The sequence below is a fragment of the Engraulis encrasicolus genome, chromosome 12, assembly GCF_034702125.1.
Source record: "Engraulis encrasicolus isolate BLACKSEA-1 chromosome 12, IST_EnEncr_1.0, whole genome shotgun sequence".
NCBI classification, from domain to species: domain Eukaryota; kingdom Metazoa; phylum Chordata; class Actinopteri; order Clupeiformes; family Engraulidae; genus Engraulis; species Engraulis encrasicolus.
In genome coordinates this window covers 5,902,896-5,915,395 of record NC_085868.1, presented here as the reverse complement: position 1 = coordinate 5,915,395, position 12,500 = coordinate 5,902,896, and the positions used below count along the sequence as shown (strand labels likewise).

The window sequence follows — 12,500 nt, the reverse complement described above, 5'->3', positions numbered from 1 at the left end:
ATAGGCTTACATTAATGATGCTGAGAGAGAACTGTATACAGTATTTCAATTTCTTCCCTGATAAAATGATTGGCTGCATATTGGTAAGGATTTCTCTCTTTCTCTCTCCATTTCTTTATTTCAGGGGTCAGGAACCTATGGCTCTAGAGCCACATGTGGCTCTTTTGGGAACTATATATGGCTCTTACTTATCTAGGGTTGCCAACCATCCCTTGAAATATGGAATCGTCCTGTATTCATAAATAAAAGTACGGGTTCCATATTGAGTTGAAACGGGACAAGGGAGGTTAAAAGGTGTTAAAATGCAGGAAATTACATCTAAGAAATACAAAATTCTCCCAGACCCTTGCCATAATGAAGTTCACAGTTGGCAACCCTATGCTTACCTGTTATTAATAAAAGCAATAACTTAACAGTACACTCTAAAATTGTTGGGCTTACCGTAATTGAAATACATGCTTTATTCAGTGTTTTTTAAAAATGGGGCTCTCATGAAAATTTATTTTCAAAAATTTGGCGTTTATGGCTCTCTCCACCAAAAAGGTTCCTGACCCCTGGTCTATTTCCACTACCCACACTCTCTACTCTCTACCTGTCTGCCTCATCTCTCCTCCCTCTTGCTCATTCTTCCCACCTCCCTCCCTCTCTCACCGTCTCGCTCTCTTTTCCCTTACCCCCTCCTCTCTGACATCCTCCTCCTAAACTCCCTCCTTTCCTCCGTGTTACTCTCTCCCTTCACCCACCCCTCTCTTCATCTCTCTCTCTCATTCTGTCTCTTTCTCCCTTCCCTCCGTCTCTGCAGCTGAAGTGCTACCACAAAAACTTCAGGAATACAAACCGTGATGTGATCTTCCGCGTGCAGTTCCACACGTGTGCTGTACATGACCTGGCTGTGGTCTTCACAAAGAATGAACTGGACGAGACTTTCAAAGGTGTGTGTACATGTGTATGTGTTTCCGTGTCTGTGTCTCTATGTGTACAACAGCAAGCTCTACAGCACATACGGCACCTGGTCTCCAGAACATGGGTGCACACACACACGGACGTTCAAGCATCTACTATATGCTTAGACTGACAAAACAGGTTGCCTCTAACTGGAAAATATACTATATCCTTAGACTGAAAAATCAGGTTGCCTCTAACTGGAAAATATTGTTGTGTGTTTTCTGCCACCAGACGAGAGGTTCCCAGAGTACGGCAAGGTGGAGTTTGTCTTTTCCTTCGCGCCGCAGAAGATAAAGGGTAAGCCTCTCCGTAACAGCTCAGTACTCTTCCCTTCCGTAATCTCTTCCTCTCAATCTCCGTGAGAAAGAAAGACGGGATTATCCCACGCACAGATCAGATCATCTGTGTCCTGCCACGCAAACAAGCCATGCCCTCACTGCCAACTTCATTACGCAGCAGGATTTGAGTGTTTTTTTCCAGCCATGGTTCTTATGGTTAGGTCTTCACATTACATTACATTACAGCTGACAATTGTATCCAAAGCAATTTAAAATTATTTAGGTACAGGGTATTGGTTACAGCTCCTGGAGCAATATGGTGTAAGGTGCCTTGCTCAACGGCATTTCAGCCATATATGAAGATGCTAGTTAGAGTGGGATTTGAACCTGTAAGCCTCTGATCTAAAGGGGCACACGCTCTAACATTGCCTTGAGCTAGCCAAGCTAGTAGGCATTTGAACCCTGCATTCCTCCAAGGACCGCAACCAATACCCTGTACCTAAAATAATTGTTAGACAAAGTGTCAGCACTAGTATGCTTTATTAACCCATTTTGTCCTAAGCCCTTTTTGGGAAAGGGTGCCCTCTGTCTATTAAATCCTAAATACGTATGTCAGCCTCTGAAGCTCATAAGTTGCATTTAAACGCTAGGAACCTCGTTTTGCAATAGAAATGTGTTCTTTCCGCTCTAACATGCCCACATTTGAAACCCTCAAATCTCAAGAGCCTGTATGCAGTGTATATGTTGCTCCAGGACACAATGGGTTAAGTGGGCTTGCCTCAGCAAGTCCCACTTACTGTGATCCTAAAGTCCTGTTTAATATTGCTCCTTTGCTTATCTGCCATAAGTCTGGAAATTTGTGGAAATTTCAAAACGCTACTCCTCGTAGGGCTTTCGAGGTAGAGACACTGTTCAAACTCTAAAGTGACAGGCCCACAGTGTTGCCAAATTAGCGATTTTGTTGCTAGATTCAGCGACTTTTTGACGTCCCTGGCGACAAAAATCATCATCTAGCACCTTTAGCGACTTTTTGGTGCATCTGGCGACATTTTTAAACTCACATTTTCAGTGACAAAATCATTGTTTTTCAACATAATTGTGACTCTGCGCCGCCGTCAGAAGCATTTCATACGGGAAGCAGGGCTGCAGATTAGCTCTGATCTCCAAAAAAGTAGCTAGCACCGCCCATTTCTACTGTGGACGAAGGCATGTGGGCACGTTTTCTGTAGATCGGCGAGCCATGCGTGACGCTGTGACGTCATACGTAACGTCATGATGTCATCTAGCGACTTCTAGCGACTTTTCAGCGAGCTAATAGCGACTTTGGCTGATTTTCTTTTGGCAACACTGCTGGCCCAGCTTGGAAATGTTAAACCGTCACTTGCGTGTCCATCCCTCTTGACATTTTTCTTCGTAATTGTCGATTTTGTGCGACTTTTGGTCCCCATAGAAAACAGTGGTGGAATGTTCATATGGAAGGTTCACACACTGTAAGAGACTAGAGTGAGAAAACTTTTTTTTTTCAACCATAAAACCTGAATAATTTCATCTACCCGAATAATTTCACCGATCACTTTCAACTTGGTTGAACCTTTGTTAGAGAGGTCCGGAATCTGACTCTGACTAGCGCAAATTTCATTCATTGCAATATAATGCTCCTCTGCTTTTCAGGTCTGGACCACCTGGAGAATGGGCCCAGCGTGTCTGTGGACTACAACAGTCAAGACCCTCTGATCCGCTGGGACTCCTATGAGAACTTCAACAGGCGCAGTGAGGACGCAGACGCAGGTAGGTGACTCTACTCCACTTTCCCTAAACTACACCTTGGCTCGTCGAGACTTAGCCCTAGTAAGCATAGCCTATGTTGTCTAACGAGATTGGCAACTGTTCAATCGGGCTTTGTCTGTGTGTGTGTGTGTGTGTGTGTGTGTGTGTGTGTGTGTGTGTGTGTGTGTGTGTGTGTGTGTGTGTGTTTATCTCTGGTTGCATACATGGGGCACAGGAAGTGACTCAGCTCTGTGTGTGTGTGTGCTTGTGCGTGTGCGTGTGCGTGCGTGCGTGCCTGCGTGCGTGCGTGCGTGCGTGCGTGTACTGTACATTTGCATGTATTTTGTTGGTCAATTGATGTTGATTTACTGGTTCAATCTAAGTATTTCTTCAGCAGACATGAAATATTGATTTGGTTGCTCAAAATAGGGACAAAACAGGTTTTCTTATGTATTTATGTACACATGCATGTGTTTTGCTAGTCAATCCATGTATTATTTCAGGATACTTTTTGTTTCGATTACTGTGGGTATGTATGTGTGTGCGTCTGTGCATGTGTGTGTGTGTGTACGTGTGTGTGCATGCGTGTTTACATGTGTGTGCATACGCATGTGTATCCATATGCGTTGATAAAGACTTGTTATGAACCTAAAATGAAATGTATTATTTATTGTCCAAGAGATTTTAGATGATATTGCATTGTAACCAAGTGCCTATGATTTGTGTTTGCACACACAGCTAAACGAGCACAGACCTCCTCCACTGGTGTCGTCCACAGTCTTAGAATCGAATCCAAATTACAGCTTCCAATTCAGCCGGCAACTCTGCCAAGATCTATTCTAAAGCCCGATCAGACCCCCAAGATGGGCCGGAGAGCCGATCAGACACCCAAGATGGTTCGAAAGGCCACTCAGACCCCGACGCCAATTCGAAAGTTTGATCCGGACGTAGATCCACAACAGAATTATAAAACACTTTAATTCCGTTTCTTCTCGATCTCTGCCTGTGGAATGCTCACACCATTCCACCACGTGTGAACTTTTTTTCTCTTTTATTTATTGCTATGTTTACAGACCAACAAACCACATTTTTTTAAATCCATAATCCTTTTTTGGCAGAACAGAGAATAAGGATACCAAGCACAATTGATTATCACTCTTGTAGGATTACGTTATTATCACCATGTCCATCTGAGAATCATGAGATTGTTTTTAATTTTTTTTTTATTAATCAAGTTACTCCCACTATTTGGTCGTTGGATTGAACACTTTTCAGCTTTTGTCAAAAACAATCTTTTGAATGCCCGAGCCTAGTATTGAAACAGAAGCATGAAAGAGCATTTACTCAAAATCAAAACTTACTATCTAAATTACAGTCTGAATTACAGACCAAATTACAATTACATTTCCTGAGTTTCTACGTTTGGTGACCATGCCCATTTTCCCCCTGTTTTCCCTCCTCATCTGTGCTCCCAGATACTGTAATGACGCAACAGCCACGGCGTGTGTCATGTCACGTGACAATGCGTCATGTCATGTGATGATGGCGTCTTTAAGTCTGTCATTAGCCAAACGGGTCCCCTGTACTTGTGAAACGGTTTGCCTGATGGCCTTGACCGCCATGCAGCATGTTTTTGAGATTGTGTGTGTGTGTGTCTCATCAGAGTCAGAAATCCCACCATGCTCTAACTGGGACTTTCTCATAGGCCAGCAGGCCTCTTCATCCAGTACACACACACGCACACGCACACGCACACACACACACACACGCACACGCACACGCACACACACACACTGTATATACTCTGCCCTGATGATGTCTCATATTTATTTATGCCTTCTCTTGGATGCATTTGAGACACCCGCGCGTGATCCCCCCCCCACCCCCACACACACACACACGCACATACACACCCCACTTGCCCCCCTACTTACACGTACACTCACGCTGTCTCTCTCTGTCTCTCTCTCTCTCTCTCTCTTGCTCTCTCTTTTTCTCTCTTTCTCTCTCTCTTTCTCTCTCTCTCTTTCTCTCTCTCTCTCTCTCTCACACACACACACACACACACACACACACACACACACACACACATTGGAGTGTATCTGGCCAGCCTCTCCTGGCAACGACATCCCATAGTAATTTACGACCCCTCTGCACCCCGGGCCAGCACGGATCAGGAGGAAAGATCAGGCCCCAGGCATCCAATCGCACGGCACCACTGATGGACGAGCCTGTCTTCGTGCTGCTAGCATGGCCAATGAAGTCATTCAGTCTAGCATCGCTGGTAGCATGACTAATAAAGTCATTAAGGCTACCATATCTGTTGGGAATGCTTGCATCGTTAGCACAGTCTTCAGGACTAACCTGTCTGTTAGCATGGCTAAAAAGGTCTCCAGAGCTGGCTGGAATGGTTGCTAGCATGGCTAACATAGTCTTTGGGGCTAGCATGGCTAATGCAGTCATGGAGGCTAACATGACTGCTAGCATGGCTTATGATGTTCTCAGGGCTAGTGTGGCTATTAGCATGGCTAATAGCATCCTTAAAGCTAGCACGGCTGATAAAGTCCACAGAGCTAGCGGCTAGTCTACGGTGACCAGACCTCTTGGATTAAAATCACAGACATTTCCCTTTTTACACATGTTTTTCAAGAGTAAATACCATCGTCACACAGCACTGACCTAGCCTCATAAAACAGGGACAGAAAGGTTGTTCTTACAAATTTAGCGGGGACATATCCCAAAGAATGGTAATTAGGGATGTCTGGTCACTCTAAGCTAGCCGTTTGCTGAGAAGTGAAGACTGCAAGGGGGGTCACAAGCTCGACTGCTAGCTGATAATGCTTACCACACCATAGGTGTTTGGTTCTATTCCGCTAAAGCTAATCTTGATTAAAAATGCCTTTTGTATTCAATTTCAAGCCATCTATTTTACAAATCACCTGCTCAGTGAACATTTTTAAATGGAAGGGGCCGTCCAAATTGATCAACACCCAAATTAAACTGTGAACCAAATTGATAAGAGCAATTAACAATGCTTGAATTACAATTTGGTGTTTGTTGTGTTGGAGAATGGTAGACTTGCCAATTTATGCTTTGTCTGTCTGTCCATGTGAAGGATACAGAATCATCATTTGTCCTATTGTGTCAGGATATTAGAGAGGGGAACCTGTCATATCCTGCATTTAAGAAAGCATCTGGTCACATCGCCCTCTTATGCTGTAGTGTTTTGCCTTTGAGTAGTGGGCCTATGGAACACCTACTGAGTGCGGCAGAATTTCCGAAGCACCTGTCTTACGCAGGTATAGATGGATGCCCAGATCTGTTTAATTCAGTGTTTTCCCCCTCTTTCTAATAGATGACACTGTCAACACTCCCTTAACATTAACAAACACCAACACTATATCTACACTGCAAAGCCGAAAGGCAGAAACTAAGTATTATATCAAAACTTAAGTTTAAGCTGGAAATTAAAATTTATAGCGCCTTGTTTGCCCTGTGTCCAAATCTCTTGCCCCTTCCAATTAAGATTGTGCATATACAAGCATCACTACTCTTTTACTACACATCTACATTATGTTTCACTGGACGCAATGACAACTTTGAAGGCATTTCTTGTCTCGTTTTAGGTTCTTAAAACCTTTAGAAACTGTACAGGTCTGGAGAATGTGTAATAGAATATGAATGGAGACATAGTATTGTATATGGGTGATCACTGTCCTTAACTTCCACCCTGTCTGACTGAACTGTTGGTCCAAAAGATTAGTGTGCTTCCTACCTTTGTAAATTCAGTACAATCATTTGCTTTGTAAATAGTCACAATGAGTGTAAGAGCACTGGCCACTATAGGCTATAGTATAGTCATTAGCATGTGGTAGCAAGAAAGCCAGGACTGGTTTTGATTGATTTAGTTCTATTTTACTTTATTGTTTTAAGTTTTTGTTTGGTTACTGGCCAGCAGCTTTCAGCAGCTTGTCTCCAGACATGTTCTCTTGTGTCAAAATGGCCATGGTCACATCAGTCCACCACCTCGGTTATACGCTCATGGCTCTGCTAGCTCACCACTCTGGGGGCTGTGCTGGGGGGGTGGGAGGGGGGGTGGAGAAGGGGGTTGAAGGGTGTATGGGGTGGCGGGGTAGGTGTGTGTGAGGTCTGGGCTGGGCTGTGGAGTGGAGTAGGTGTGTGAGAGGTCTGTCGCTGGAAGTCGGAGCGGCGGCGGAATGCGTCTGGAAAGCGACTGGAATGAGGGGGCTCAAAGAGACGCTTTGCGAGAAAGAAAACGAACAAACGCACGAACGGCCGAGATGTTTGAGTGATGTGGTCACTGCCGAGTCCCGACCCCCCCTCATGGAAATGTCATTGACTGAGTGTAAGTGTGAATAAGACAGGAATGCTGATGTTACTGGTACACCACATGAGGTGTGTTTTAAAGGGGTCATAGAATAGCTAAATGGAGCAGAGCATCCCAGTCCTTGATGGTCACATAAAATGCATTGGAATCTCAAACCATACGGATGTTCAAACCATACGGAGTAGTCAGTCAGGGCACCATATTTTATGATGTTGATACTTGAACGGATTATTGCACCTTAGTCTCTGATGTTCACACACCGCAAAAAAATGCATTGGACTTTTTTGTTTTCTCAAAAAAGAAAAGATCAAATGCAATTTCACAAGCTCAATAACATCTCAAAAAATGTACACTGCGGATGAACATGGTCCATTTAGGCCAAATGGCGCCCTCTTTGGCAAGCACACTGAGCTGCAGTTGACCGAATTCATCCATTTATATTGGCTTTTTAAATGTTTTACACATGGTATGATGCATTTACATTTGAAGGTGGGCACAACCATGTGTTACATACTGTACAGCTCTGTGGACACACACACACACCTCTCCCATGTGGAGAGATCTAAAGGAGACATGCTTTTCATTTCTGGTATTTCCCCTTGAAAGGTCCAACGTGCAGCGTGTTTAGGTGTTCATTTTCAAAATGTCTGTTGTCTGTTCACAAACTTGTCCTTTTTCATGAACATTTACAGCCAACATCACTGTCAAGTGAGATAGGTATCAACGTGGGTCAAGTAGGGATCAACGTGATTACAAATTTGAATTGGGACTCATCATCCCTCAGCGTGCAGGTGCATCACAGTGAGACATTTATTAGGCTTTATTTTTTGTTTTATGTTTTGTTCTTACTATGACAACTCACAACAGCTGTGGGCATCATATATATATATATATTTTTTTTTTAATACTTTATTGCAAGTTTATTCAAGTCAACATTTTCATCTGATCATTTGTAGGTTCAACTTGCAGACATTTTCTTTTTTTGTGTGTATATATGTGGGCATCATATTGAGATGCTAATTTTTAAAATGCAGATATTTGTATGTGTATTTTTCAAAAATATCCATGTAAGTGTTAACAGCTTCTAATGCTTTAAATATTTATTGGGTGCAAAAACCCAACTGACGTTTAGATGTTTACAATTCAGATTTTCTTTTTTTTTTCCCGCTCACGATGACATGGTAAACTCACTACAGCCATGGACATCATATTGACACTTCTCAGCTCTGGCAAGTTTGATGAATGGATCTAACTTACTGGACCTTTCAGGGAAATGTGACCTCCCTTCTATCTCCCCTTTAAGAGAAGCATGTGTTTTCCTTTCAGTTCTTGTTGACTGCTCTGTTGCCCTTTTTAGTGAGTAAATGTTGTGTCGCCCCTCTAAGATATGAAATCTGTTTGCATAGAGCGTCTGTCATTATCTCATAATCGTCACATTTGTAATGACCAAGTTTTGTCATTTAAGGGTCTCTGTAATCGAATCTTTTCAGCAAAGAGTGAATGGGCCCATGTGCACAAAGAGACTACGTGATGGGTTGCCTCTCTAAGATGTGTCGCCTCTATGATGTGTTGATCCTCTATTTAAATCGGATGTTGCTCCTTTGTTGCTCCTCATATTGAGTTGTCCCTTTAAGACAATAATTGAGGTGTTATCCCTTGAAGATATCAATTGAGGTGTTGTCCCTTGAAAATATCGATTGAGTTGTTGCCCTTTGAAGATATCAATTGAGGTGTTGTCCCTTGAAAATATCAATTGAGTTGTTGTCCCTTGAAGATATCAGTTGAGATGTTGGCCCTTGAAAATATCAATTGAGTTGTTGCCCTTTGAAGATATCAATTGAGCTATTGCCCCTTGAAGATATCAATTGAGGTGTTGCCCCTTGAAGATACAGTTTTGAAGTGATGTGTTGCCCACTGATCAGTAAAATGCTGCCCTGATGTTCGAATCACAAGAGCCAAACTGAGATGTTTTGCTTCAGCCTATGCACTGCTGTTCGTGCTGTGAAATGCAGAAATATAAGTGTGTGTGTGTGTGTTTCATATGTATGCATATCTATGTGTCTGTGTGCGTGTGTGTTTGTAATAATCTTCGTGTGCGCACGGATAGTATTTGTTGAGTATGCTCAGTTTAAAAGTTTGTGCACGAGTGTGTCATATTTGTGCATGTATGCGTGTCCCGGGATGGGTGAGGTGTGTGGTGTGTGGTGCCTATGAGTAGTGAGCTGGAGGTGGGATGAGGGGGTGAGATCAAAGCAAGTACTGTGTAGACCAGTGTTTCTCAACTGGGGTGCCGTGGGCCCCCCTCAGGGGTGCCGCGGAAACGTGGCTGATAAATAAATTATGTAATATAATACATACAGTATATCACGAAAGTGAATACACCCCTCACAGTTTTGCAGATTTTTGAGTATATCTTTTCATAGGAAAGCATTACAGAAATGTAACTTTGACACAATGATTAGTGACCTTTTAACAACATATTTAACCGCTAAAATTTCTTGTTCACTCAGAAAAAAACAAAATACAGCCATTAATGTTTGAACATGTACTCACAAAAGTGAGTACACCCCAGATTAAAATCCGGTAGAGAAGGGGCTATGTTGGCTCGAATCGTCTCGAAATGAAACGAAATGAAAAGGGATGACAAGGGAGGTCATCAGTGTGCGTTTCAATCTTTCTTTGCATTGAACTTTTAAATTTTGAGTCTGCATCTGGCTTAAATAGATTGGTGTGAGATTTGAATGCAATCCATGGAGAATATCATGATCTGCTTCAGTAGTCACAGTGCATGTTGACATGCATGTTTCTTTTAGGTGTATTTCAGATTGCCAATGTTGACAGCATTCATGCATCCCCAAACCATGTCAGTCCCACTGCCATGCTTGGATAGTGAGAGGATACACCTTTTTTGTAAAACTCACTTGTTTACCACCACACATGCTTGACACCATCTAAAGCAAATTTGTTTATCTTGGTCTCAAGAGAGATGAACAGACCAAGGATATGGATCACTGGAACCATGTCGTGTGATCTGAAGAGACCAAGATAAACAAATTTGCCTTAGATGGTGTCAAGCATGTGTGGTGGTAAACAAGTGAGTTTTACAAAAAGGTGTATCCTCTCACTAGCCAAGCATGGTAGTGGGACTGACATGGTTTGGGGATGCATGAATGCTGTCAACATTGGCAATCTGAAATACACCTAAAAGAAACATGCATGTCAACATGCACTGTGACTACTGAAGTAGATCATGATATTCTCCATAGGATTGCATTCAAATCTCACACCAATCTATTTAAGCCAGATGCAGACTCAAAATTTAAAAGTTCAATGCAAAGAAAGATTGAAACGCACACTGATGACCTCCCTTGTCATCCCTTTTCATTTTGTTTCATTTCGAGACGATTCCAGCCAACATAGCCCCTTCTCTACCGGATTTTAATCTGGGGTGTACTCACTTTTGTGAGTACATGTTCAAACATTAATGGCTGTATTTTGTTTTTTTCTGAGTGAACAAGAAATTTAAGCGGTTAAATATGTTGTTAAAAGGTCACTAATCATTGTGTCAAAGTTACATTTCTGTAATGCTTTCCTATGAAAAGATATACTCAAAAATCTGCAAAACTGTGAGGGGTGTATTCACTTCCGTGATATACTGTATTTGTATAAATTAATAAAGTATTGCTTAGTCAGTGGAGTCTTTCATCTGCCATTTATGCACAATAAAGTAAATGTACTGTAGGTCGCCCCAGTCAGCTGCAACTTCGAACGTAGGTCGTGTGACGTCTCCAAATGTGTTACTTTTCTAAGCTTTTGTGGTATCGGATGCGATGCCATGTTACGGCTTATTGGTTTGTGGTGCCTTGAAATTCTTCATGAACTGAAAGGATGCCTCGCCTTAAAAAAGGTTGAGAAACACTGGTGTAGACAGTGAGTGGTGATGAGTGGATGCACAGTAGGAAGAAGGTGAGGGTAGAGTTGTAAAGTGCTGGACAGGGAAAGGACTCTGCACTTGTGAGGAGTGTGCTGGAGGGGTGAGATGAGAGAGTTTACTGTGTGGTTAGTGAGTGAGTGAGTGAGTGAGTGAGTGAGTGAGTGAGTGAGTGAGTGAGTGAGTGAGTGAGTGAGTGAGTGAGTGAGTGAGTGAGTGAGTGAGTGGTGAAGGAGGAGTGGACGTAGGAAGGAGGTGAGGGGTGAGTCGTCTGGAGGGTCAAGGGGGGAGAGGAGTGTGCTGAAGAGTATTAGGAGTGTGCAGGAGGAAGGATGAGGGGGCGAGATGAGACAGTGTGGTGGGTGAATGAGTGAGTTAGTGAATGAGTGGTGAGGAGGAGTGGACGTAGGAAGGGGGTCAGGGGTTTAGGTGGGGCAGCGGTTGGCAAAGTGGGTTGGGGGGAGTAGTTGGGGGTGCATACAGTCTGAACGCTTTGTGCGGTGTGAGTGTTGGGAGGGTGCTGGTTTTGGTTCATAAAGTCTGCATGCTGTGTGCTGCTGGGTGAGGGGTGATAGGGGTGTTCGGGTGGTGGAGAGGTGGAGGAGGGGGGTGTAGAGTGGTCGGTCATAAAGTGTGGCGGCTGCCTGCCAGTGCAGCTGTAAATAGCTGCAGCAGAAAATAGGCCTCGGGGCGTCAGGCTCCACAGGGCGCTTATGGGGGGTGAGGGGGGGGTGGGATAGTGGGGTGGTGGCAGAGAATCCAGTGGTCATAGGGGGCTGTAATGGGGACCAGGCTCCCCTGTTGATGGCGGCTCATGGGGGGGTGCAGGGGGTACTAGTGGCGCTTTGGGGATGGGGTGGTTGGGGCAGAGAATCCAGTGGTCATGGGGGGGTTGTAGTCGGGGGCAGGCTGACCTGCTCCTAGTGTCTATTATGGGGGGTGCTAGTGGCACGGTGGACAGGGACTTCTTGATGTTGCTTCTGGTGGAGGTGGATTTTCTGAAGGGTGTGCATAGCATTGTGTGTGTGTGTGTGTGTGTGTGTGTGTGTGTGTGTGTGTGTGTGTGTGTGTGTGTGTGTGTGTGTGTGTGTGTGTGTGTGTGTGTGTGTGTGTGTGTGTGTGTGTGTGTGCGCGTGTTTGTGTGTGTGTGTGTGTGTGTGTGCGTGTTTGTGTGTGCGTGTGTGTGTGAGTACATGTAGATTGGTCATGAGCGTGTGTGTGTGTCTGTGTG

At 43.8% G+C, this 12,500-nt stretch overlaps 1 protein-coding gene across 2 annotated transcripts in view; it reads left to right on the top strand.

Annotated features, from left to right (window-relative positions):
* Positions 1-12,500, top strand: part of tns1a (tensin 1a) — a 120,091-nt gene that overhangs the window by 19,674 nt on the left and 87,917 nt on the right. Inside the window, exons 11-13 of one of the 2 annotated variants that reach the window (XM_063211537.1) lie at positions 803-932; positions 1,177-1,242; positions 2,895-3,011. In XM_063211537.1, the coding sequence (XP_063067607.1) occupies positions 803-932; positions 1,177-1,242; positions 2,895-3,011 (313 nt within the window). Of the gene's footprint in view, positions 1-802; positions 933-1,176; positions 1,243-2,894; positions 3,012-7,283; positions 7,357-12,500 lie in introns of those variants that run through there. The other variant, XM_063211538.1, reaches the window with a different exon arrangement.